Below are 27,059 nucleotides of genomic sequence, written 5' to 3' on the forward strand. Positions count from 1 at the left end.
CGAATCGTAAACTGCATGCTATTTCACATTTTAATGTCCCTGGATGATTTCAAATCAATTAAATATCATAGTTTACCAGGTAACATTTGTTTTCTTTCTTGGTGGCACATAAAATAACAGTGCCTCATAATCAGTGTCATCAAGTAATTAAAATAATTAAACAGTCATTTATTTTATAGTAATCAACAAATATTAGTCAAAAGTAAATCTTGTTTATACACAATAAAGTTAACATATGTTACCACAAAACTGGACGCCATCAGCATCACCATTATTGATCACCACTATCTGGCTCAAGTTCAAGGTCCTCTCTGTCAAGATGCAGGCACAGCAGGAAGTCCTTCAAGATTGGGGCAGAGCGGCCTGCACAAATGAGGCTAACAATTAGGCTAACAACTCCAGATGACAATGATTACCAGTGAGTTAAAGGTGCATTTAAATTCCTCATATGGGCAGAACACTTTGAATAAACAAAATGGTGGGTGAGTTCAGACAGAAGGACCGCAGGGTGTTTCCAGGGACACAATGAACGTTGTACTGTCAGAGAATATTGACACCATACATATGGACAGCATGCTCAGGGATTCAAATCCTGGCTAAGCTGCACACTGGTCTTTCACCTTAGGAAAGTCAATTATTCTGAGTATCGAGTTCCTCCTTTGTAAAATGGCTATAAAATATGCATGTTTAGTGGTGAGAGGAGGTGATATTTGTAAAATGCTTGTCAGGGGGAACAGGCACTCAACAAATGGTAATAACATTGGTTAGAAGGTTCTGAATAGAAGGGATGAATGAGCAAAGCCACGATTTGAGAAATTAACGTGGAATTTGTGATTAAAACTGGTTGCAGGAAAGAAAGTAGTAAGGAGAAAACTAGTTAAGATGCTTTTTCAATCGTCCAGATGAGAGGTAACGGGGTGGAGCGGGATACACTAGGATATCTGTAGGTGGAGATGCCGCCATCAGCTGTCTCCAGGGGTCAGGAGCTACAGAGACTTTGAACCTCGTCTACTCAGTCCCTGCGAGGGGCAGAGCCTTAAGAGTGGAGCACCAAAAAAGCCCGAGAGGAAGCAGAGGCTTGGAAGTTTGGTGTCCAGGTACCTGAGAGCAGAAGCAGCCGTGGACAGAGTGGAGGGCGGCGGGATATAGGAAGTTCTCCGTTACCGTTGCCTAAATCCCTAACGCGGGAGAATCTCTTTCCAGGACCCCCAGAACGGTAGGACTCAGTGGAGGAGGCGGGGCCGGCGGAGGCGGAGCGCGGCCCCTCCTCCGCCGCTCCCGCCGTGCCCCGCCCAGCCCGCCTTCGAGCGCCGCTCCGCGGGGCGGAGCCCCAGCAGCCCAGCCCGCGGCCTGCGGCCCCGCTCGCCCTATCCACCCTTGCAACCCCGAGTCCGCAGGTGCGTCCGGAGCGCCGCAGCCGCACCATGTTGGGCATGATCAAGAACTCGCTGTTCGGGAGCGTAGAGACGTGGCCTTGGCAGGTCCTGAGCAAAGGGGGCAAGGTAGGCCCGCAGGGCTGCCGAGGACCTGAAGCGGGGCGGTACCTCCCACCGCACCCTGATCGGAGGGGGGGCGGGGGCGGGTTCTGACGGGCAGGTGGGACAGCGCTGTGCTCCGGAATGTGCGTTTTGGCGCCTACCGGGGGCGCGGCCCCCCAGTGCCCAGCACGTGAATTGGGAAGGAGGAAGTAAGGGAAGTCCAGCACAGCAGGCCTAGGGCTCTGCTGGGAGGAGGGGTGACAAAAAGAAGAGGTTGCTTTGGGGGAGGGGTACCCCGTGGCGATAGAACTGCGCCTGTTGAATGCATTCCTTAGTTTAAACATCCCAAGCATTCTGCTCTTTTGCTTCCTGGGAGACCTTCGGTTGCAGAAAGACCAGAAACATGCTTGTCCTTAAGAAACTCCCAACTCCTGGAGGACTGAGTATAAAGGAACAAGATCTGTGCTCCACAGAGGCACCGGGGCAGGAACAAACCATTCTGCCAGGGGCTGATGAGGGGGCCTGCCCTGAGGAGGTGTCTTCAGCTGGGCCTCAGGGAGGTTAGAAGTGCACAGAAAAGGAGAGAGCAGGTGCAAAGGCCCAGAGCTGTGAAATGGTATGTTGGCCAGTGGGACTCCCAGAGTTGGGTCCTAGAATACAGGTTGGGTGAAGAGGGCGTGACTGCTGTCTCCCCCCAAATTTACATCAGTGCTAGCACAAGCAAATGGGACTGCCGCCTGAAGACAGAGTCCCCCACTAGAGCATAGTCTCCTTGCAGACAACTACTTTGTGCACTTTGTAGACTCACCTCCCAGCTTCGCATCTCGTATGTTAAAGGACTGTGTTGTCTGGCGGCCAAGTTCTGGTACCTGCTACAGTGATGGTCACAAAAGCCCTCAACTAGACTCTAGTCTGCACTCTTCAAGCAACTATAACCAGAGGCCTGTCCCTTCATCTGTCTGTCTCTCCGTTTCCTCGGCAGCACATAGAATGATCAAGGTTAGCCCAGATCAAGGGTGACATAGTCAGATGCCCACAAGCATCCAAGCAGGTAAGGGGAATGACGCTAGCCGTGTTAGGTGCTAGGGCAAGGTGGGGTCTGAGGCAAATCAGAGAGAACTCAGGGCCCCCTCTACAAAGGCAGTGATGTGGCTTCACAGAGACGTAAACCAGAGTTGCCAGATTTTTAAGGAAGACCAGTAATCCAGATTTTTGGTGTGAACTCTCCCAAGTTAAAATTAATTTATTTGACAAGGCACTACTTGTCGAGTGCCATCTGTGTGCCAGTCCGTCTTACAGGCTGTGGAGATAGAGCAGTGAACAAAACCAAAAAAATCCCATGTCCTCATGGGGCTTACATCTTAGTGATGAGTGAACAAAAAAACAGGTCAAACATCATTATCAGATGGTGATCAGGGCTGTGAAGAAAAACAAGCAGGGGAGAGAGGAATGAACAGGGAATCTTAGGAGTGAGGCTGTGCAAATATGTCTTTTTTAACTGTGGATAGCTGCCTACGAATGTTTGTAAACTGCGGGCCATAGGATCTGTCTGTGCCTAGACCAGGCCTGTGTGCCTGCCAGTCTGTGGACTCAGCCCAGGGATGTCTATGGTGCTTTTTGGCCCTAACACTTATAGAATCCACATGTTACCAACAAGTTCCAGAGAGCTTTCCTTTCTATAGTGGAATCCAGCTTACTTGGTCTCTTTAGGTTAAGAGACAATTGCACATTCAGGTCTGAGTTGGTCTGCTGCCTGTTTGCCCTCAGATCCCTTCCTCACCCACTCCCTGCTTTGCTCTCTGGGTCTCTGTGTGGAGTGGGGCTGATCCCAGTTGCCTATTTCCCAGGCTCCGATGTCAGGCAGCTGGCAGTGAGGTTCACCCAGTGGGAGGCACTACTGGGAGATAAGAGGGTGGGAGGAAGGGAGGAAGGTGTTTCTCCAAACTATCAGGTCTCTGGCACCAAGAGTGTCTCTGTGGATCCAGCTCTTTCTAGACAGGCCACCATGGTTCTGGCTTCCACCAAGTGATCCAGGTGTCTGAGCTCAGGTAGCATAATCCTCCCTCTACCCCTCCTAAGGTGTTCACTCACCTCTGGGTTGCCTCGCTGCTCCCTGTGGGGCATCTCCGCTCTTCTATTATTTATGAAATTAGTTCCTTGAATCAAGATCCCTCTGTTCAAAATACTCTGGTAGCTTCTGTTTCCCTTATGGATACAGTGTCACCTACCACTGATTTGGTGCCTCTAAGGACAAATACAACTCCCTGATAAGCATCTTCCCTCAACGTTTGATGGGAGTATGATGCTATCTGGGATGTTGCTATCAGGCTGATGCAAATCATTTAACCTGACCGACCTCAGTTTCTGCAGTTGTAGAATGGATATAAAAATATCTTTCCCAACTGCTCCCAGTGTTACTATACATATTAATTTTTTAAAAGGCATGCGGGGTGCCTGGACGGCTCAGTCGGGTAAGCGTTCTGACTCTTCATGTCAGCTCAGGTCACGATCTTGGGGTGGTGAGATTGAGTTCTGCATAGGCCTCTGCACTGAGTAAGGAGCTTCCTTGGGATTCTCTCTCTACGTCTCTCTGCCCTTTCTCCACTTTGTGCTCTCTTTCCCTCAAAATAAATAAACATTTAAAATGTTTACCCCCTTCAAATGTGGTAATATCATGTCACAACTCAGCTCTGTTCTTACTGGCTGTGTGGTCACGGGCAACTTACTTAACTTCTCTGAAGTAAGCATGAGAGGAAATAATTTGTATCTTATAAGATTGTTTGGAAGCTTAAATGAGATAACCAATTCAAAGTTGTTCAACAAAATACCTAACACTTGGTTGGGTATGGTGTTAGTATCCCTTTAGTTTCACAGGTAATTTTGGGTAAACTACTTGACCTCCTAACCACTCTGAACCCTGAAATTCCTCAACTGTAATACAAGAATCACCATGCCTATATGACAATTACTTAAATATTCAAAGGTACTTACAAGCCTTTTTAAATATATATATATATATATATATATATATATATATATATATATATATATAGACACAAATTCAGGGTGTTATTATTTTGAAAACAGACTCTCCCTGAAATTGAGCATCTTACCCTAGAAAGAGTCTGGGTCAGGAACTGTTGCCTACTTCGCTGGGCAAATTGATGGCAAGAAGCGTGTCCTGTGTAGCTCAGGTTCAGGCTCGCCAGATGTTCAGAACTGATTGTGATGGGGGAGGTCCAGTCTGCTGCAGACCTTATCAGGTGCCTTCCACATTGCTTCTGGAGAGATGGAGGACACACTGCTCTCTGTGTTGGATTGGGTGGGTCTTGTGGATGCTCAGAGCAGGACTGACATCAACAACTGACATCTTTATGGGATTTTTTTCCAGCCTGTGCACATTGGTTGGGACCCGACATCCTGGGTTGGAATCCTGGCTCAATCACCTGCCCGCTGTAACTTGGGCATGTTATTTAACCCCTTGTGCTCCAGTTTCATCTGAAAATGAAGATAAAAACACTAACGTCTTCACAAGATCATTGGAGGGACTGAGTGAACGAATCCATGCAAAATATTTAAAATAATACCCGACACATAGAAAGTACTGAGTTAGGTTGATTGTTATTATTATTTTCTTACAATGAGAAAGCTGGCTTCCAGAATTAACATGTTCACCCACCACATCAGGTGGCAAGGAAAAAAAAAAAACTGACCTTGCAGAGGACCTTGCAAATACCGTTGCAAGAGGCATTGTTGCAAGATCCCTGTCTGGAGTTTGAACTTGACCAGGGTTCCCATCGAATGCTGAATATTGGTGTTTGTAGTCATGGGCCAAATCCTTATATGACTGGGAGCATAAGCTAGCCAGATCTGGGGCGGAGGTGGACTATTCTGTTCCATGTGACAGTGAAACACACTAAAGACATTAAATCTGAAGAACCAAATGTGTTAACTGGGTTAACCTAGGTGCTTTATTTTCTGCAGAAATGGAATTCTATTTCAATTCCCCCTCGAGAACTAGAGTAGTTTTGTAATATCCGTCACTTAGGTTTGAGCGATCCAGTAAACAATGAGAGTTTATGGACTTAGATGCTGTAAAAACAAGGTGGGACCTGCCATGGTACCACCTTTAGACATTGTGACCCCGCTTTTCTCCAGCATAAATATAACTAGACTAGTTTCTTATCTCTCTACCCAGCTATGTCTGTTGTATTCCTTGTCGTTAGGGTAAGACCAGGTTTTACTCCGCAGTCTCCTTCCCCACAGACCCTTGCAGTACCTAATATATGCAAGACACAGTAGTACATGCTAAGAGATGCAGACAGCCCCTGCCCCCATGGGGCCTGGGATTGCAGGTGGAGGTTAAACACGTTATTCTTCAGCTGTAATTACAATACGTATTGTGTCTCGAAAGGACAAGGGCCTGTACAAAATACCAGGGGAACTTGTTTTAAATTGGGATCCTCTTTGGGAAGCGACTTTTCGGTTGGGGCTTTTTGGATAAGTAGGGGTTCGTCAGGCAGAGACAGGAAAAAGATATTCCAGGGAGAGAAAAGAGGCAGGTTCAGAGGCCCTGAGGCAGGAATGACCATGGCACTGAAGGCAATAGAAGGCCAGTGAGGAAGTGCTCTGAGTGTGGCTGGCAAGGCAGACAGAAGTTAGGCGGGGCCTGGACCACCTGGATAGGTTAAGAAACTGGTGAATGACGGCTTGTAGGTAGGGGATTAATTAACATGATTAAGTGATACGAACTGCTCATTTGTTCCCCAGGCAATCTTCGCTCCATTCACAGCTTTAGTTACCCCTTCTGCTGATGACTCCCAAACTTATATCCCTGTATCAGTGTCTTGCTGAGCTCTAGACCCACGTGACCAGCTTGCACAATGGACAGTTTGCTCATCTATAACAGGACGCAGATGAACAGATAGATATGAAAGGGCCCTTCTAACCTTAGTCTTGTCTGCCTTCCGAGCTCCTCAGAAGGAGGAATCACTCTGGAGGAGGAGGTTGAGTTGAGCCTTAAGGGTGGGTAGACTTATCATGGAAGCCTTATCTCTCTGAATCACACTGGATTCCTTTCTTTGAAGCCCTTCCTCCCTGTCCCTGGACTTTCTGCCTGGGGGACAGGCTGAGAGCACAGATCGCCTAGACCATCCCCAGAACTCTCCTTTCTGCTCCGGGACCCCTCCTACTCGAAATTCCATATCTGGATCACAAAGTCAGTTGAATTAATGTGGGGTGGATGAAACTGACTTGCACACTCGGCTCACCGTCACTAGGACAGTTGTCACAAAATCCTTCTCCCTGTGACAGCCTATGAGGTCTTTGTGCATCTGGCCCCTCTCTTGCTGTGCCCTGCTTGACCGCCTTTGCTCCAGCCCCAGTGAACTGCATCACCCTCAGCAGTTTGTTCTTCTGTTCTTCTTCTCGTGGTGTCCACGACCTGGAATCGCCCTCCCCGAGCTATCAGAACATTTACTACATCATACGATAATTTTATAATCTTCTCACCACCCAACCAGACTGCCCATATCATATTAATCTCTAAATCTATAGCACCCAGCAGAGGTTTTCAATATTTATTCAATGAATCAATGCATCAGTGGCTGAATGTCCAGCTGGATGATCCATAAGCACCTCAAAGTCAGCCTGCCCTAGCCAAACACGTCAACATGCACCCGTGCCCTGCAAAACAACCTGACCAGTCTTCTTCTGTGTTCCCACCCTGCCCTGCCTCTCCTCTTAAACATATCAGATTATTACCTGTTAGCCCGTGCCCCTCCTGGTGTCAGAGACTCTGTCTCTCTTCTCTGTATCGTAGCCCATGCCACAGTGCTCAGCACACAGTAGATGCCCCATAGTTGTAGGTTGAGTGAATAAAAAGAAGGAACGAAAGAACAAAGGAAAGAGCCAACCAGCTCTTTTCTCCATTGAGAGTTTATCATTGGTTTCTCCAGTTGTGAGAGATGAGGGTCCATGAAATGAATTTGGATGCCCCTATTCTGAGTTTGACGCAGGCACACAAATGTCTATCAGAAGTAACTAACTCAGGGCGCCTGGGTGGCTCAGTTAGTTAAGCATCCAACTTTTTTTTTTTTAATATTTTATTTATTTTTGAGAGAGCGTGAGCGGAGGAGGGGCAGGGAGTGGGGGGCAGAGGATCTAAAGCAGGCTCTGTGCTTACAGCAATGAGCCCGATGTAGGGCTCAAACTCACAAACCGTGAGATCATGACATGAGCCAAAGTCGGACACTCAACCAACTGAGCCACCCAGGTGCCCAAGCATCCAACTCTTGATTTCCACTCAGGTCATGATCTCACAGTTCATGAGATCAAACCCCGCGTCTGGTTCTATGCTGACGATGCAGAGTCCGGCCTGGGATTCTCTCCCTCCCTCTCTCTTTGCTTCTCTCTCTCTCTCTCTCTCTCTCTCAAAATAAATAAATAACTTTAAAAAAAAAAAAGAAAGAACTTAGTAGCTAAAGAAAGATGCTTCAAAGCACTAACACCATCCCCCATACAGTATAGAGTCCAGCAGTAAGCATTAGACTAGGGTTTGGAGGTGTGACGTCTGGTTCCAATTTCACCGCTTAGTAGCTGTGTGTTCTTGGGCAGTTCAGTCCCTCTGGTTCTTCATTTCCTCTTTGGGAAATTTCAGGCTGAAATTCTGTGATTCGCGGAGTAGCATTTCTGGAATTTAAAACATAAATGGCAGGACTCGGTGGGACCTCCAGTGGAAGGTGTGTGTCGTCTGTGCTGCGACAGAGCCAGAACGAACAAAACCGCCCCGTTTACACAGCAGGGTTTGCTACTGGAGACTCTTTGGTAGTGTGACGCTCTCCGAGGGGAGGGCCTCACAGCAACCCTTGGAATTAGTAATCGCGGTAGATTTGCAGCCTCTTGATTCCTGGTCTGGTGCAATTCCCGCCCCCCCCCCCCTTCTTGCTATTCTCCTTTAATTTTGCATTACAAACACAATAGGTATTTTTCTCATTCTAAACACAAAATTATAATGTAAGTGTACTTTTTCAGACTATCCAGGCCACTTAGCCCCACCTCCAGAGAGTCATTCGGTCCCCTTGGGAGTTGAGACCTTTCAGTCTAGGATGTCATAGGAAGTCCTGTTTCCCCAGCCAGGGGCAGCCAAGTTCTCTCTCCCATGTGTCTGTTTTTCATCATCATTAGTAAGCGAGGCAGTTCCTTAATCAATAAATAAATGTCTGTTGAGCATCTAATTTATGATGCTCCGTGGCATAGCTCTTGTCCACAAAGACTTCATGGCAGATTTTTCAAACTGCACCAGTGTTTCCTTACCCGATAGCTCAATATAGGGCACGTGTTTCTTCTTTTCGTGGAATAGCATGAAATTTACTTGAGTAGAGTGGAAGTCAACAGGGAAGAAAGAAAAGGCTAGATTCAGAATGTATCCCCTCCCTAAGGGTAAAGTATTATTTTTGTGAAGCTTTGTTTCTCCTTGTAAAAAAATACACATTTCTTGTTATGTGTCGTGGTTCTCTTTAACGTTTGAAAGACACGGTCTTACAGTGTATGTTGAGGAATATGAAATTATCGGAGATATCACAGGACAAGGAAGAGGAGGAAGAAGTGAAGGAGAGCTGCGTGGGTCTCTATGGCAAAGGACCTTAGGGCAGAGACCCACACAGAGAGTGGTCATGCTGGGGGTGGCGGGGGTGGGGGTCCCGCCAGGAAGGCTCTGGAGAAGTAGTGGAGCTGAGCATCCAGGGGAGTGGGGGAGGGGTACTGTTTAGCGAGACAGGAGTAGTGTCTGGAAGTACTGAGTGAAGAGAACTACTCTGTTTCTTCTTGCCCAGAGTCCCTGCTTCTAGAATGAGGCCCATCCTGGAGCCTTGGAGTCTGTGGCGTTGTTGTTGTATCTCTTTGTTTCCTCCTTTGCAATTCTCTTCTCTTTTTCCTGGCTCTCCTGTCATTCAGATGTTGGATCTCCTGGCCTGATCCCCTGAGTTCATTTCCTCCTCTGTTTTCTTTGCCTTTTCACTTGACTTTCTGGAAGATTTCCTTCCGCTTTATCTTCTGACCTCTCCACTGAATTTTTCATTTCTGTTGTATTTTTAATTTCGAAGAGCCCTTTGATCTCTGGACATTCTATTTTTATAGCATTCTGGGGGACGTTCTGAGTGGCTTGGGAATGCAGTATCTTCTCTTATCTCTCTGAGAATATTGATTATACCAAGTTTTTTTTCTGCTGACTCTACATTTGTAAGAAATCCCAGAACCTTTTTCTCATGGCCCTTCGGACCTCTACTGTCCTCTCTTCTACCCTGCCACCATGCCCGGGTTCGTCATGGAAAGTTCTTTAGCAGTCAGGGTCTCTTGGAGCTGGACCGTAACTGCTTCTGGAGTCACCACAGGTTACCACTTTACATCTCTTAAGCATGTGTATTCTGCCCCTAGGAAGAAGTCTCCTATGAGGAGAGGACCTGTGAAGGCGGACAGTTTGCCACAGTGGAAGTGACAGATAAGCCTGTGGATGAGGGTCTGCGTGAAGCCATGCCCAAGGTCATGAAGTATGTGGGGGGCACCAATGACAAGGGTGAGTATCCCTGAGGGATGTGGCTCTAGTCTCAGAGGCAAGCTTGCTATGTCTCCCGTCATCAGTGGAAAACACAGGGAGAGGCCACAAGGCACATGTCACCGTGTGTTTCCGTGGCCTGTGAACTTGTTGTACTGTGTGCACGGGGGCACTCGGCAGGCGGGGGGGTGGGGGACGGGCGGGAACCACACTGACTTCATCCCAGCCTCCCCCTCGTTGGGTGGTATCCCTGCTCAGTATCACTGCCTTCCTGCTTCTCTCCCAGGCGTGAACATACACTCTGGGGTTTTTAACCATACGGTGCTTATCATGACTGAGTGAAGGAAGCCGAGTCACAGAGCCAGGCCAACCTCTGACCCGAGACCTCTGCCTCCAGGCTGAACATCTCTGCTCAGTCCCCTGGTCTGGTTGCTCAGAATCTGCAGGGTACTGAGGTTCAGTGAGTGTTGAGTACGGCAGGTCCCCGGCTCTGTTCTAGCAAATGAAGGGTCTGAGAATTTTTAAGCTGTCCCACTCCTTACAGTCTTGGCAGTCTGTGATGGCTGTGCCCCTATTTTTAAAATGATGGTGGGGCGCCTGGGTGGCGCAGTCGGTTAAGCGTCCGACTTCAGCCAGGTCACAATCTCGCGGTCTGTGAGTTCGAGCCCCGCATCAGGCTCTGGGCTGATGGCTCGGAGCCTGGAGCCTGTTTCCGATTCTGTGTCTCCCTCTCTCTCTGCCCCTCCCCCGTTCATGCTCTGTCTCTCTCTGTCCCAAAAATAAATAAAAAACGTTGAAAAAAAAAAATTAAAATGATGGGCGTGAAGTTTCAGTGTGCCTGTCAGCATGAAAACCATATTTAATATGAATGTAACACTAAAGCTCTCTAATTTAAACTACCCTTTATGATCAGTGCAAACCCAAAGTGGATCAGAAAGCAAGGTGAAAAAAGAGATGTGATGTTTTATTTTTAGGGTATTTCTCAAGCTGATAATTCAGAAAGTTAGAAACTGGTATTAACCTCAGTAACATTTACTAGGACTAAAGTAATCAGGCTTTGTATAAGTCCACCAGTAGGAAGTCAGAAATCTTTTCCTTCTTAATACTGTCATAACTTTTTTTTAGAAGAAAATATGTATAAAAATTATAAAACTCGTTAAAGAAAATTTTGAACATAACACAACAGCACCCCAAATAATACAATCATTGTTGTCTTCTGAATGTATTTCTTTAGGGCTTTTTGCTAGGCTTTTTTTTAATATTTATTTTTGAGAGAGAGAAAGAGCGTGAGCAGGGGAGGGTCAGAGAGAGGGAGACACAGAATCTGAAGCAGGCTCCAGGCTCCGAGCTGTCAGCACAGAGCCCAACACGGGCCTTGAACTCACAAGCCGTGAGATCATGACCTCAGCCAAAGTAGGACGCTCAACCGAGTGAGCCACCCAGGCATCCTTTAATAGGCTTTTAAAATGTAATCATAGTGTTTGTGCAATTGTATACCCTTCTGTTACTTATTTCATAACTATTTTCCACCTTTGAGAAATTGTCTTCTTAAGCGTAATTATTGATAGCTATGTTATATTGTATCATGCGCCTATAATTCACTTAGACATATTGCTGTTTTGAACACTTATATGGCTCCCAGTCTCTCACAATTATAAATTCTGCTGCAATGAATATCCTATCACCTGTATAGCCTTTTCCACATTTTGGATTATTTCCTTAAAATTTATATTTAAATAGAGAGTAATTAGATACTGATCTATTTACAGTCTTGATATATATTAGCAAATAATGTTTTCCAAATGAGTTGAATCACTACACTCCTATTTCCAAAATATACAAATAAGAGGTGTTTTGTATGTATCTGACTGTATAGTTTTCATACCTGAAAGATTTATTATTAATTTCAAGAACAAAAAGAATCCTGATTTGGAAGAAGAATGAGACCAGCAGGTCTTTCACAGTTCTGAGCCAAAGTTCTGTCTACAATACCCTCACTCTGGGTTTTTATGTTTTCAGGAATCGGGATGGGCATGACCGTGCCTATTTCCTTTGCTGTGTTTCCAAGTGAGGATGGCTCCCTGCAGAAGAAATTGAAAGTCTGGTTCCGGATTCCAAACCAGTTTCAGAGCAACCCACCAGTTCCCACCGATGACAGTGTTAAGATCGAGGAGAGGGAAAGCATCACTGTCTATTCCCTGTAAGGAGAGGGTTCTGTGTGTGTGTGTGTGTGTGTGTGTGTGTTTAATTTATTTATTTAAATTCAAGTTAGCTAACATACAGTGTGGTATTGGTTTCAGGAGTAGAACCCAGTGATTCATCACTTACGTGTAACACCCAGTGTTCATCCCAACAGGTGTCCTCCTTAATGCTTATCACCCATTTAGCCCATCCCCCCACCTCCCCACCGACAACCTTCGGTGTGTTCTCTATGTTTAAGAGTCTCTTATGGTTTGCCTCTCTCTCTGTTTTTATTCTATTGTTGTAAGGAGAGGAATCTTTAGGCATCCAGGGTAGCACGTGACTTCCATCACCACTCCTTAATCATCTGGAGGAAGCATTTACATTACATTTATATTTTATTCCAGTTTTATTGAGATATAATTAAAATATAACATTATAGTGACTTAAAGTATACAAGATGTAATGCTTTGATATAGGAAAATATTATGAAATGATCACCATAATGTTTACTTAACATCCATCACTTGACATAGTTACAATTGCTTTTTCCTGAGAGGAGAACTTTTCAGATCTGCTTTCTTAATAACTTTCAAATATTTATTACCGTATATTGTTAACTATAGTCGCCTTGCTTTCTATTATATCCCCAGGACAAATTTATCTTATAGCTGGAAATCTGTACCTTTTGACCACCTTCACCCATTTCTCCAACTCTCCTCCTACATCCCCTGTCGTTGGCAACCACCAAGCTCTTCTCTGTGAGTTCAGGGTTTGTTTGTTTTTTCACTTCTACATATAAGTGAGATCATATAGTGTTTTCCTTTCTCTGTCCGACTTATTTCCCTTAGCATAATGCCCTCAAAGTCATCCACATTGTTACAAATGGCAGATTGTCCTTTTTTTATGGCTGAATAATACTGCATTGTATATATGTACCACATCTTTGTCCATTCATCTGTTGATGGCCCCTCAGGTTGTTTCCGTATCTTGGCTCTTATAAATAATGTTGCAGTGAACATGGGAGTGCAGATATCTCTTCAAGATAGTGATTTTATTTCCTTTGGATATGTACCCAGAAGTGGAATTGCTGGATCGTATGGTAGCTTCTACTTTTAATTTTTTGAGGACCCTCCATACTGTTTTCCCTAGTGGCTGCACCAATTTACATTCCCACCAACAGTACACAGTTTCTTTTTTCCATAGCCTTGCTAACTCGTGTTATTTCTTGTCTTTTTGATAATAGCTATTCTAATGGATGTGAAGTGATATCTCATTGTGGCTTTGATTTGTATTTCAATGATGATTAGTGATGTTGAGCGCCTTTTCATGTACGTATTGGCCATTTGTATGTCTTCTTTGGAAAAATGTCTATTCAGATCCTCTGCCCACTTTTTAAAAATGTTTATTTATTTTGGGGGGAGAGAGAGAGAGAGAGAGAGAGAGAGAGAGTGTGTGTGTGTGTGTGTGTGTGTGTGTGTGTCAGCAGGGGAGGGACAAAGAGAGAGGGAGACAGAGGATCTGAAGCAGGCTTTGCACTGTCAGCGTGGAACCCAATATGGGGCTTGAACCCATGAACCATGAGATCATGACCTGAGCCAAAGTCAGATGCTTAACCAACTGCCCATTTTTTTATCAGATTGTTTGGCTTTTTTGCTATTGATTTATAGGAGTTCTTTATATATTTCAGCTTTTAATTCCTGATCAGATATATCATTTGCAAATATTTTCTCCCATTTAGTAGGTTGCTTTTTCATTATGTTGGTTTCCTTTGCTGTGCAGAAACTTTTTTGTTCAATGTAGTCCCATTTGTTTATTTTTGCTTTTGTTGCCAAATACAAAAAATTGTTGCCAAGACTGATGCCAAGGAGCTTACACCTTATGTTTTCTTCTAGGAATCTTATGGTTCCAGGTCTTATGTTCAAGTATTTAATCTATTTTGTGTTGATTTTTGTGTGTGGCATAAGATAGAGGTCCAATGTCAGTCTTTTGCCTGTTGCTGCCCTGTTTTCCAGACACCATTTATTGAAGACACTTGGCTTCTTTGTTGTGAATTGGTTGACCATATATGCATGGGTTTGTTTCTGAGCTCTCTATTCTGTTTCGTTGATCTGTATATCTGTTTTTATGCCAATGCCGTAGTTTTTATTATAATAACTTTGTAATACAGTTTGAAATCAGGACATACGCTTCAGCTTTATTCTTTTTTTCTCAAGATTGCTTTGGCTATTTGGGGTCTTTTGCAGTTCCATACAAATTTCAGGGTTGGTTTTCTACTTCTGTGAAAAATTCCATTGGAATTTTTATAGAGATTGCATTGAATCTGTAGATTGCTTTTGGTAGTATGAACATCCTAACAATATTAATTCTTCCAATCCATGAGCATGGAATATCTATTCATTTATTTGTGCCTTGTCCAGTTTTCTTCATTAATGTCTTACAGTTTTCAGGTACAGATCTCTTACCTCCTTCGTTAAATTTATTCCTAGGTATTCTTTCCTATTTGATGTCAATAGGATTGTTTCCTTAATTTCTCTGTATTGTCGATGAATTAAGTTAAGAAATACCGAGTCCTGACAATTTCTCACTTCAGTTTCTTCAGCTTCCAACACGCAAACATTTGTACTGTAGCTGAATAAATGCGTTTGCCAGTTGCCAAATTCACCTGGATAGAGTATCCCCACAGCTTAAGCTGAACATCCACATTAGCCACAGCAGGGTTCTGGGAGACTCTGGGAATATCTAAGTCAAGCGGTAGTTTGGGGTCACGAATATGTAAATGAGTACATAAATACATAAAGGACTTGGGGGAATCTCCTTTTCTAGCCCATGCTCCCTTTGAATGCCAGAAGGGCAGGGAGTATTTGCCAGAGCTGGACTGCCACCCCCTTAGCCACCCCCTTCATTGTCCATGGTCCTTTGAGCAGAGCACTATTATCATTCTAGTCCTGTTGCCAGGGCCTCGAATGGGGTCATGTTCCTTTTGACTGTAGAGCACAACAGGTACAGATGGTTGCATGTTTTTATTCTTTGGGCCCCAACCTCCCTTCAGAAACCAAGTCTCTTGTAGATAATCAATGACTCCCTGTTTTCAAAATCCTACTTCGTGGCAGGCACTGAACCATGTATAGTCAGAGACCAGGAACGTCACCAGTATCAACTATAGGTATGGATCTGCTCTTGCTCTGGAACAACTTAAAGAAAAATAAATATACAAATAATCTTGCACTGGAGAGTTTTTGTCCACGCCCAGGGGCCTCCAAACATACTTATTTGACTGCCCCGCCCCACTTCTGCACCTGAGGGTGCAACTTTCTCTGTTGCCAACACTAGGGCTTGGAATGTGAGTTTGGCTGCTCTGGGCAGTCCTAGGCCAAGCGACGCAGGGCCCCCCAGAGGACAGTGCGTGTACTGCAGTTGGACCGCTAGCACTGGAAACTCCGCTTTTCTCCAGTCATCAGACTTTCCAGCCTTCACTACAGAGTCTGCAGAGAAAGCAAACTCTAAGTAAAGAATGTCTTTCCCAGGTCACCTGGGTGGCTCAGTCAGTTAAGCGTCCGACTCCAGCGCAGGTCAAGATCTCAAGGTCCATGGGTTCTGGCCCCGAGTCGGGCTCTGTGCTGACAGCTCAGAGCCTGGAGCTTGCTTCGGATTCTGTGTCTCTCTGTCTCTCTCTCATAAATAAACATTAAAAAAAAAAAAAAAAAAAGAATGTCTTTCCCAAGGGCAGGGACTAGAGTGGGGAAGCGAGGTGAGGTGCCTGTGGCCCAGAATTTAAAGAGACACCCACTTTCACAGTTGTCCAAGTGTAGGGTTAGCAAGTGAGAGAAGAAGCACCTCCTTAAATCTTATGCCCTCTGTCTCACCTGTCTGACCTTCATGCCTGATCCCTCTGTTCCATTCTCTTCCCTGTGTCTTGGGAGGCAGTCTGGTATACTCCAATGAATAAGTATGTTTTCGTTTGAATCCCAGAAGCTTGGGAAGTCCCTCACCCTCTTTAAGACAGTTTCTCCATCTGTCGAGTGCCATAACAATGTCCCTCATAGGATTATTACTAAAGAGTACCTTTCAGTAGCTACTAAGATGCTTCTGTCTTTACAAATCACTTCATGACCTGTGGTAAGTTTCAGTAATTTTTTTTCCCTTCACTCCTTTTGATTTCATGAGGAATGAGGTTGACATGGTTAAATCAGTTCGCATAAGACTTCAAGCGGACGAGGCTGGCTTTGAATCGTCTGTTTTACCAGACCCAGGGTGATGAGTTGGTATGATTTTTTTTCTTTTAACATTTTAGTTTGGAAATTTTCAAACTTATAAAAAATAGAAGATCGTGAAATCCTACGTAACCCATCACTTACCTTCAATGATAATTAACTCAAGGCCAAACCTGTGTAATAAAAAGATACAATAAACTTAATGATGTTCTATGTAACCTATCACTCACCTTCAAGATAATTAACTCAAGGTCAAATCTGTGTCATGGGTACCCTCACAACTACCACCCAGCCCCTCCACTGGGTTATTTTTAGGCAAATTCCAGACATTTTATCATTTCATCCACAAATACTTCAGTGTGACTACCAAAGACCTTTTAAAAACACACTCATAATGTCTTATTACTCCTAAAATTTTAACATCATTTCATTAATGTGATAATAATATAAAATATGTCCAGTGTTCAGATTTCTCCCACTACCTGAAAATTTGTTCTTAAAAGTTTGTTTTGAGCTGGGATCCAAGTAAAATCCATCCATTGCAATTGGTTGGTATGCCTTTTAAGCTTTTACTAATCTGCGGCCTTCCTCGCCACTACACCTTTTCATTTTTCATTACTGCTTAGGGGTCATTTGTCCTCTTGTTTCCTGTAGTCTAGAATGTTGCAGATTGCCTTTCAGTGACCTTTTAACGTGTTCCTCTGCCTCCGGCACTGCCTGTAAATTAGTCGTTAGAACCAGAGGCATAGTCAGATTCCAGCTGCTGCTTTTGGCAAGGATGTTTCATAGGTGGTGCTGTATCCCTCTATCGGGGGCCCATACGGTTTGCTTGCCTCTGTTTTTGTGAGGTCAGCGACTGTAGATCACCCTTGCCTAGAGGCCTTTCTTAGAGCTGGTAAAGTGATAATGTGTTCTATTTGTCCTTCAGTTATTAGCTGGAATACTTTGATACAAAGAGAAACCTCTCCTCCTCTGCCATTTGACTTCCCTGAGATGGAGTCGTAGAGAAAATGCAAGATACCTTCTCTGTAGCTTGTTGCCTTTTCCTTATCTGTTTTCAGAATAATGACTTTGTTCCTGAACATCTGCCACACGCAAGGTGGTGTCGATCTGTTTTTTGAGTGTCAGTATTAACATACGAAGTTAGACATAATGGATGTGTTTCAGTTCTTTGTAGCTGTTCTTACTGATGTTCAAATTGTCCATCTTTGGCCAGGGGGAGCCTCTTCCAATTGGTTTCTGAGTCCTTTGGACATGACTCTAGTGCTCTATGGTAGCTTCCTTGCTTTCTGGTGTCACAGAAATGTTTCAAGCACATCTGGGCATTTCTTGCTCTAGAGCTGGAATTAGCCATTTCTCCAAGGACCCTGGTTCCTTATAGTGTGAGAGGATATCTCTTTAAAAGTACTATTAACATCAGGTCTGTGGAAGTTTCCTTTTAATTCTCTGAAATCTAAACCGATGAAAATGATAAATAATGGTATCTTGCATGGCTTAGTGAATTTTTTTTTTAACCGAACACATGGTCCTAAATTAACATATGTTATTCCTCAACCAGCCACTGGGTGACACTGCAAGTCAAGTGTGCATTTAAAAGTACCTTTAAGTGGAAGGCAGTGTGAATGCGGTAGTAGAAAGTCAAGTACACAGTATGTGCATTAGATGACCAAACAATTAATTCCAAAATGAAAGCTTTGCATCCTTCATTCAGCCTTCCTTTTGTATGAGCTTGTGAAGGGATGTTCAGAAGGGAGTACACATTTATTAGTAGTATGTGTTAGCAGTCAATGAATAGAAGGCTAAGAAAGAATAATACTATCAGAATCCTTTTAGTATTCACAGGAGGCAATAGAAATACCCTCACATTTATATGAGTGGCCCCATTCCAGACCACTGTCCTCCCTCTGTGTTCCACAAAGGCCACTTAGGTTACAGCTCAGCCTCCTCAGCGTAATTCAGCACTGAGTTCAACAGAGACCGATGGCAGGAGGAGGTTGACAGTTTTGGTGAAATGTCTGGGTATAAAGCGTTGGAAACTAGGAGTTCATTGTCAGGGTGACCTGAGATACAATTCTAGCTCAATGGCCACGGGACCTTTGGCGTGTTGCCGAGCTTCTCTGTGCCTCAGTTTCCCCAAGTATAAGATGGAGCAAGAGTACCTAACCCACAAGGTTGTTGTGAGGATGCAATATTGTGTATCCACAAATGCCTACACATCGCGAGACATTAGGTAGACCCTTGGTGAGAGTTAGCCTCTTCTCTTCTTGACTTCACTTCCCTCTGAGAATCAGGTCAAGTTTTACTAGAATTAACAAAAAAGTCAAGCTACTACAGATACACTTCAGTTCAAACCTCAACTCTAATTATTATGAGTTTTACAGTTGGGCTTTCTGAGCTTTAGTTTTCTCATCTATAAAATAGAACTTATGGACACCTAGTCAGTTAAGCATCCAACTTTTTTTTTTTTTTAATGTTTATTTTTGAGAGAGACAGAGTGTGAGCGGGGGAGGGGAAGAGAGGGAGGGAGACACAGAATCCGAAGCAGGCCCCAGGCTCTGAGCTGTCAGCACAGAGCCCGATGCGGAGCTCATGACCTGAGCCAAAGTCAGACGTGTAACTGACTGAGCCACCCAGGTGCCCCAAGTGTCCAACTCTTAATTTTGGCTCTTAACCCTTCCCAGGATCATGAGATCGAGTCCTGTGTCAGGCTCCATGCTGGGCATGGGGTCTGCTTAAGATTTCCTCTCTCTCTCTCTCTCTCTCTCTCTCTCTCTCTCTCTCTCTCTGTCCCTCATCCACTCACACTCTTGATATCTCAAAAAATTACATTAAAATAAAATAAAGCTTATGATGCACTGTTGTTAGGGTCCAGTGAAATGTGCATATGACACCACTTTGTCAGCCATGAGGCACCAACGGATGCTGATGTTGTTTTTCTCTCTAAATGACCAGGCCCTTGGGGCATCTGGGTGGCTCAGTCGGTTAAGTGTCAGACAATTTCAGCTCAGGTCACGATCTCACAGTTTGTGGGATCGAGCCTTACATCAGCCTTGTGCTGACAGCACAGAGCCTGCTTGGGATTCTCTCTCTCCCTCTCTCTCTGCCCCTCCCCTACTCTCTCTCTCTCTCAAAATAAATAAATAAACATAAATAAATAAATAAATAACCAGCCCCTAACTGAGGACACTGGCAGCTTGGGAAGTTCAGCCTAGAGAACATGAACTTTGGTAAAAAGAGTACAACTGCTAAGCTTCTAGGGTGTTCCCAGAGCTATAGACCAGTGTTAGCCAAGTTCGTAGATAATTCCAGCACCCATCTGTAATCACAGGAGGCTCAGGCCGAGGGTGACATAATACAGTTTTGCCTCCTCGGTCAGCTCAATACTCAAGCTCTGTCCTTTTGATTGCAAGGAGCCTCACCTTCTTTCAAAAACCTCACCCCTTCCTTTTCTGTCCCCTCACCCTTTATTTTCCTCACCTCACTTATTCTCACCTGCGTTATATACCCATTTGTTCATTTGTTTATTGTCTACTCCCTCACCAGGATATTCTTGAGGGCAGGACCTTGGGCTAGTCTCTAGTAAGTGCTCAGTTAAAAGTTGAATAAATAAGTGAGTGAAAGTCTTGGTCCTTGCCTTCCCTGCACTTCTCTTTTTTTGCTGTCCTCCCTAAAGATCTTGGTCCCCTCCCATAGCTTCAACTGTCACCCTTCCATTGGTAAATCTCCAGCCTGACCATCTCTCCAGCTCCCTTGAATGTCTTAGCAATCATCAGACTCAACATGATGACTAAGGTGAGGCCATTTACACATCCATGAATTCATTCAAAAACACCACATATTCATTATTCACTTACTCTGTGCCAGGAATTGCTATAGGTCCTCAAAATAGTGCAGGGGAACAAGTGACGTGGCCGCCCTTTGAAGCCCGAAAAACATCCTAGTGGGGAAGAGAGATGAGAGACAGATGATGTCTCAAGTATTTGAGGACTGTGTTATTTCCGAGATAAGAAGTCGTGTTTGTGGGTTGAGATTATAGGGGAGCATATTTCTTACTCTGGCATGAAGTATCTAACAGTAAGTGGGACAGGTGACAAGGCGAGGAAGCCCTTGCCCTGAAGGAGTCTAAGCATCGTCTGGAGAGACGTGCAGCCCGTGTGCTATGTAATGTTCGTACCAACTGGGAAGTTTGGCTCCACTGGGCAAATGTCTATCGAGTACCTCTGATATTTAAGCCGCCTCCCTTCTAAGAGCCTGCCAGTGATGAGATTCCGAATCTAAAAACATTTCCCCCCCACAACCGGTCAGGTGTCCCGCCAGTCTTTCGCGAACAGGTACTTGGAAGGGACTTCAGCCACCATTTCTGGGCGGATGAGCCTGAGTCAACACGGCTTGCGCTGCCTTGTCTCCCAAGCACCAGCCTCTCGTTCCCACCTCCCCAGGAGGCATCTTTCCAAACACGTCCCCAGGGTCTCCCAAATCAATACGTCAAACATGGAATTCAGATGTCCTCCCCAGATCTGATGCCCTGTGTTCTGTCTTACTAAAGGTCCCTTCTGTCCTCCTACTCGTCCCGTTCAAATGTCATCCTGACTCCTTCACCTGGCACATCAACTGTCGGCCAAGTCCTGGTCACCCCCCAGCCGTGCCTCCCCTTGCATCCGCACTGCCTTGCTCTTCGGCACCTCTTGCCTGAACTGTTGCCGTGTCCTCCTGATAATTTCTAGTTCTTCCACCTCTGCCCCTTCTAAGTTGTCCTTGTATCACCACCTTCCATAGAGCATGGGACCGATCGCACTCCCTCCCCCCTGCTGCTCAACTCCGGTCACGGGCCTCGGGCCTGCCTCTGACCTAGGCACGCATCAGGGTTGGGATCTAAGCCCAAGCTAGTAATAAAATGAGAAGGGGGATGGGGAAACGTTGGGCTGGGTCCCCGAATGTGTAGCCAGGCAGCGAAGCCTAGTAAAAATGCTCTGTCATGGCATTGCATCCGCGACGTCGCCCCACTCCATGTCCACCTGATCTCAGCGCATGCCGCCCCCCAGCTCCCAGGGCCCCCCTCCAACACATGCGCAGGCACCCTCCACTTCCACGCTTTCGCTTTCACCCAGCTCCTCCTACAGACTGTCTCCAGCTTCTGCTTCTTGGAAGCTGTGTGAGGACAGGCATTTTTGTCATATTGTTCATTGTTGGCATCAGGAAGGGATGCTCAATAAACAATTGCTTAATATCAGGTCCTCCATGATGCCTTCCCTTCGTGTTGTAAGTCAGAACCAATCATTCCCTATTCCCCGCCCCCAGAGCATTCCATTTGTACCTTCTACCTTCATTCTAGTGCTTCCTTCTGCCCTATATAATCTTTATGTGTGTTTCTGTCCTGACCACTACAGTTAGACCTCGAGAGGGTAGGTAGACGTCTTCGTCGTCTTTACAGCTCTGTGGTGTCTAGCTTGTGTGTTGTGCCCCGTGATGCTCGACTCCGTGAGCACGGTTCAGTCTGATGGCCTGAAATGCCTTATGGTGTGACTTCTTTCCTGTTGACGTGAAATTATCAGCTCCTAGTCTTAATACCTCTTTTGCCTAGCACAGGGCTACATGCATAGCAGACTGTCTCTAAATTTGTGTGGGCTTGTTGATAAAGTTTTAGACCAAGTTGGGTGGTCAGGCTAGACCATGCATTTCTCTTCCTATTTTATTTGTATGCCTGAACTATTATTATCTTTTGCCTCTTTGGACCAAAGCCTCTTGTCTGTTGGCCTGCCTCATTGATGCCTGCATCATCCATCACCACCCCCCCCCCCCCCCGCCTCCCCAACCTCTTCCAGACCTTTTTAGTCAGCTCCTTTCATGTTTCTGCAATCTAGGGTGTGTGTGTCTTTCCTCGGTTCCCATAGTAACCCAATTCTTTGTTCCAAGTGCTGAACTCTGACGTGGGGGGAGATAAAATGCAGTGCCCCGGAGGAGAGCTTCTTTGAAGATGGAGACTGAGACTTAACAGGCTTACAAAAATAACGTATAGACTTCGTGTTTACTTCCTTTGAGGAGCTCAAAGCGCGTTACGAGAATTCTTGAAATCACACTCAAACGTGCATGTGAACTTGGAGAGCCATGGGCACTGTGTTATCCTCCGCGGATAGCTTGGAAGCTTGAGGCAGGGAGGAAGGAGGCAGCTTACCTGTGAACAGGCTGAGGAGCCAGCACTGGGCCTGAATCATTTATTAGGACCACGTGCCCTGTGGGGTTTGGTATTCTGGCCTGTTTGTGCCGTTCTGTGATTGGGTATGGGTGAGTTGGTTGATTTACCGGTGAGGAGAACACATGTATCTGTTTCATGGCCCACTCGCTTGGTTTGTTTTCTAGTAGAATACCTCCATGATGAAGCAATAGGGAATTTTTATTCTCATTATCAGCATCTCAGTCAGCCTGGGAATAAATATTTTTTAATTGGTTTTTTTTTTTTTTTTTTTTTTAATGAACTTAAGAATCCCCAAATGATGACATTCTCCATCTCACGTCTCAGACAAGTTCCTTCTCCAGTGGCCCTTGCCAAGGCCACTTTTTCCGCTCACTGCTTGGGAAGGAGGACTCCCAAGAGCAAACTGCTGACCCTCTGTCTGCTCACCATCCAGGCCTCGTCTCCCTCCTTACCATGATGACAGCCAGTAGCTACTCACTGAGGACTCCCAGTAGCTGTCACTAGGTCCACCTTCCCACATCAGGATCTCTGACTCCAGTTCTTTCCCAGGTCTGAGGAGATTTTCACGGTGCCCGACACACACCTAGGTACACAGTAATAGTTGCATGAATGTATTTCACAGATGCACCTTCATATCAACATGCCCCCAAACCATATTATTGACCGTCCTCACCCCGCTCCTTCTTTTCTTCAACCTAGCATCCCTATTCTGGTTATTGGCACCAGTTGCCATCTAGAGACTTTACTGGAAGCCCTGGAGAATCTTCGACTCCTCCACCTCTCCCTGCCCTCGCCTCATATCCAGTCACCCCTCACGCGTGCCTTTGTCCAGAAGCCTTTTCCACCTCACACCTGGCTGTTCCTGGCCTCCACTGACTCTATCTCTCCCTCCACTGCCACCGGAGGAATTTCTCCAGAACACAACCTGATCATGTCAGCCTCTTACTTTCAACCGCCTTGTAGGTCCACCTTTGCATCTAGGATCAGGTTCAAAGTCAGCATGGCATTCAAAGCCCTTCCCAGTGTGGCTCCAGTCAATCCAGTTTTCTTGTTTAAATCACCACTACTGTCCCCTTAGTATGTGCTTCAGATTTTATTACATGAGTGAGTGAATATGGAGGCCGATAGACCTAAGTGCTATCATCTTGAGGTCTGTCAACCTGAAGACCCTAATCCTTATTGTTTATCCCAGAATTGTTCATCTAGCCAATAGATCTAATACGTGTCAGGCACTGTGTTAGGTGCTCAGAATATACCAGGGGGGAAAGTGACAAAGATCCCTGCCTTCATGGGGCCTATATTCTTTCAAGAATTCACACCATAGACAATGAACACAATAAATGAATTATATAGTATGTTAGAAGGTCATAAGTGCTGAGGAAGGAAGGAAGGAAGGAAGGAAGGAAGGAAGGAAGGAAGGAAGGAAGGAAGGAAGGAAGGAAGGGAGGGAGGGAGGAATGAAGGGAAGGAAAGGAAAGAAAGAAAAGAGAGTGAGAGAAAAAACAAAAAGAAAAAGGGAAAACAAATGGGGGCGGGGGAAGTGGAGTGAAAAAGTAAACAGGGTTTGGAGAGAGGGTCCAGTTGAGAAGGTGAGATTGTTTATCGAGTCGGGTCTTCATTACTAGGCTGTCTTCCCGGGTTCCTGATATTACCGTAGATTACCGTCATGTCCCCCACCCCAAAGGCAGGGAACCAGATAGCTGTTCTGAGCAGAATTGCAAAGTAACAGCAACAGCTTCTGTTTGTTGTGGGCTTACTTTGTGACGGGCACTGTGCTGAGCAGTTCACAGTCTTTTCTCCCATCATCTTTACAACAGCCTTCTGAGATTCTGCTGTCGACCCTATTTAACAGTTGAAGGATCTGAAGATTAGAGAAATTTAAGCATTTGCCCAAGACCATGAGCTAGGAAAGGGCAGAGGTAGTATGATTGAGCACACAACTAGCCATTTTGGCTCCAACCAATGAATGAAGGTATTTGAGGACCACACCTTCTTTGGACGTTTCAAAAACCCAGTAGCCTAAAGAGCCAACATTGTTCATTTTCAAGGATAAAATGTAGTGTCACAGCATGAGAGGGGGATGCAGAGGGCACTCTGCACTCCTACATTCAGCATCTGATTCGTCTCAGGCAAGTGGCTCTCAACCTATAGACATCTCTGAAAATAATCCCAATGTCTTGCAAGCTTTTATTGCCAGAACAGTCTTTCCTTAATGTTCATCGTTGGTCTGCTAATCCAGTTTCCTCTCATTGAGTTAGAGTTCAGCTTTTCTTCAAGTGCCTTGTAGTCTTTCTTTGATATACTTGAACCAACTTTCTTCTCTTCCAGATTGGTCTCAGCTTTGTCCATGTTCTATGGTGATTGTCTAGACACTGGAAGAATCAATCCCTTAAAGATGAAATCCTGGGTGTTTTTACATCAGTAACCCTGTAATCAATGTGCTGAATGCTTGCCCAGCATGACTAACCGCTTATAAAAGAGCAAAGCGTGACTCAGAGAACCCCACCAAAAATAATGCATTTGGCCTAATCTTGGCCTGGTGCAGATTCAGACTTTTGAGTCATAAAGCTCATTAGAATTGGGGACATATTTGACTCTAATAAAGATTTTAGTGCAACCCAGATTTAGAGTGGTATATTTAGGGTAGGCCACAGGATGAATTTTGGAGCGTAGGCAGATGACGTAAGGAGGGAATAATCATCTTGAAAAGGCAAGCTTTATTCCTTCTCTGTCCCCACCTTCTGCCATCAAGAAAAAGCCTGATTTAGGAAAGTCTTTTTACATGCTAGAAAAAGAAGGCTTTCATGATTTGAACAGGAGAAGGGATTTATTAGAAGTGATTTCTTTATTTGGGGCATGCTTACAGCTTGCCAAGGGGCCTCCCAAGCCTTCCTCGGGTCTCTGCCTTTGGTCACTCTGTGTTTTTAACAGAGCTGCTACCTGTCACTGCTGTGATGTGCTCCCTCCTCAAAAAGGATCTGCTGGGGAAGAGACATTAGCTTCAGCTCCACCCTAGCTAACGCCCCTGTCTCCTCCTCCTTCCTCAGCTAGAGCCAGAGGGGCCCAGAGGAGTGGCTGCCTGGGCGGTAGAGAGATCTAGAGAGAAGGGCGAAGGCCCAGCCTATGGGAAGGTCAGCCTACCCTCGCTCCGGGAGATTCCAGAAAGGAAAGGGAAGCTCACACTTAGCACTTGACTCCTGTGTTTCAGGCTCTGCATTAGTTTTTCACATCCATTACTCTATTTAATGTTCATAACAACCTTGGGGGGAAAAGACAGCACATCCCTATTGTACACACGAGGATCTGAGGCTCAGAGGGGTCAAATCTCCCCATCTAGGAAGTGGCAAACGTCTTACTGCTCTCATGTGCTTGTCATAGTAAGAGCGGCCAGTGACTTCTTTTTTTAAAGACTCCCCCCTCTCTTGGAGACCGCATGTTTTCCTAACCAGCCCCTTGTTCTTCTACCCTAGGCAGTTTGGTGGTTATGCCAAGGAGGCCGACTATGTAGCACACGCCGCTCAGCTGCGGACCGCCTTGGAGGGCACAGCCACCTGCCGGAGTGACATCTACTTCTGCACTGGGTACGACCCTCCCATGAAGCCCTACGGACGCCGCAATGAGGTCTGGCTGGTGAAAGCATGAGTAATTCTCTGAGTTAGACCTTCCTGGACGTGTGTTTCTGTGTCCGCTTCCTCAGGGGAGAGGGAGGAGCAAAGCTGCTGGCTGTATTTCCAGCTTAACCAATCTTCCTTCCTTCAGAGCCCTTCACTGCCAGTTTTCTGAAATCAGCATATTCCATCCCTGCTCTTTTTCTCGTGGTGGGAAATAATACAGCCCAGGTAGGCGGCATCCTTCTGACTGACTTAGAAAGCTCTGTGGTAGACCAGAAAAAGAATCAGCAACGTTTTTCCAGCTATCTAGGGCACTCAAAACTGCTTTTTAAAAATTATTGAACTTGTATTTTTGCTATTGAGGGGAAAATGTGATTTGTGCGTGATCTTTTATCTGTGGTCCTTACGAGATCTTTGGAAATAAAGATCTTCGATTCAAACAGCTGATACCGATCCTAAGTATAGTCATTTCCACGACTCCAGAGTCTCATAAATAACATCGTTATGAGTACTAGTGATGATGTTTACTGTTACAAGAATCCCAAGTTTTGTTCCAGAATATAAAGCCAAAAATCCCGGGGTAGAAGGACATGTGCCATGTGCTTGAACGTGTCCACATCAGAGACGTTCACCTTGACTGTGTTGTGATGATTCTACAACCGTGAGTTGACGATCCTTTTTGCAGCTGTGGTCCACAAAGGGTTCCAGGAGTCACCAAAGTAGACCAATGAGAAAAATCATCACTTTCTGTTACGCATCCCTGAAGGCAGGAAATTTGCTTGGAGGATGTATTCATGGCGACGAGATGAGGTTAGAAAAAGCGCAGGTCTG

The 27,059-nt window shown here is 45.3% G+C and overlaps 1 protein-coding gene across 3 annotated transcripts; it reads left to right on the forward strand.

Annotated features, from left to right (window-relative positions):
* Positions 1-1,305: 1,305 nt before the first annotated feature.
* Positions 1,306-26,675, forward strand: HEBP1 (heme binding protein 1). 3 transcript variants are annotated; one of them, XM_058743618.1, is made up of 6 exons: positions 1,363-1,502; positions 2,281-2,529; positions 9,912-10,050; positions 12,049-12,229; positions 12,864-12,971; positions 26,088-26,675. In XM_058743618.1, exons 3-6 carry the CDS (start codon positions 10,008-10,010, stop codon positions 26,257-26,259), a joined length of 504 nt encoding a protein of 167 aa, XP_058599601.1. In that variant the 5' UTR covers positions 1,363-1,502; positions 2,281-2,529; positions 9,912-10,007; the 3' UTR covers positions 26,260-26,675. The 3 variants fall into 3 exon arrangements, with proteins under 3 accessions (XP_058599599.1, XP_058599600.1, XP_058599601.1); XM_058743616.1 differs by lacking the exon at positions 2,281-2,529 and having other exon boundaries at positions 1,306-1,502; XM_058743617.1 differs by lacking the exons at positions 2,281-2,529; positions 12,864-12,971 and having other exon boundaries at positions 1,312-1,502.
* Positions 26,676-27,059: the final 384 nt, after the last annotated feature.

The sequence above is a fragment of the Neofelis nebulosa genome, chromosome 8 (genome assembly GCF_028018385.1).
Source record: "Neofelis nebulosa isolate mNeoNeb1 chromosome 8, mNeoNeb1.pri, whole genome shotgun sequence".
NCBI classification, from domain to species: Eukaryota; Metazoa; Chordata; class Mammalia; order Carnivora; family Felidae; genus Neofelis; species Neofelis nebulosa.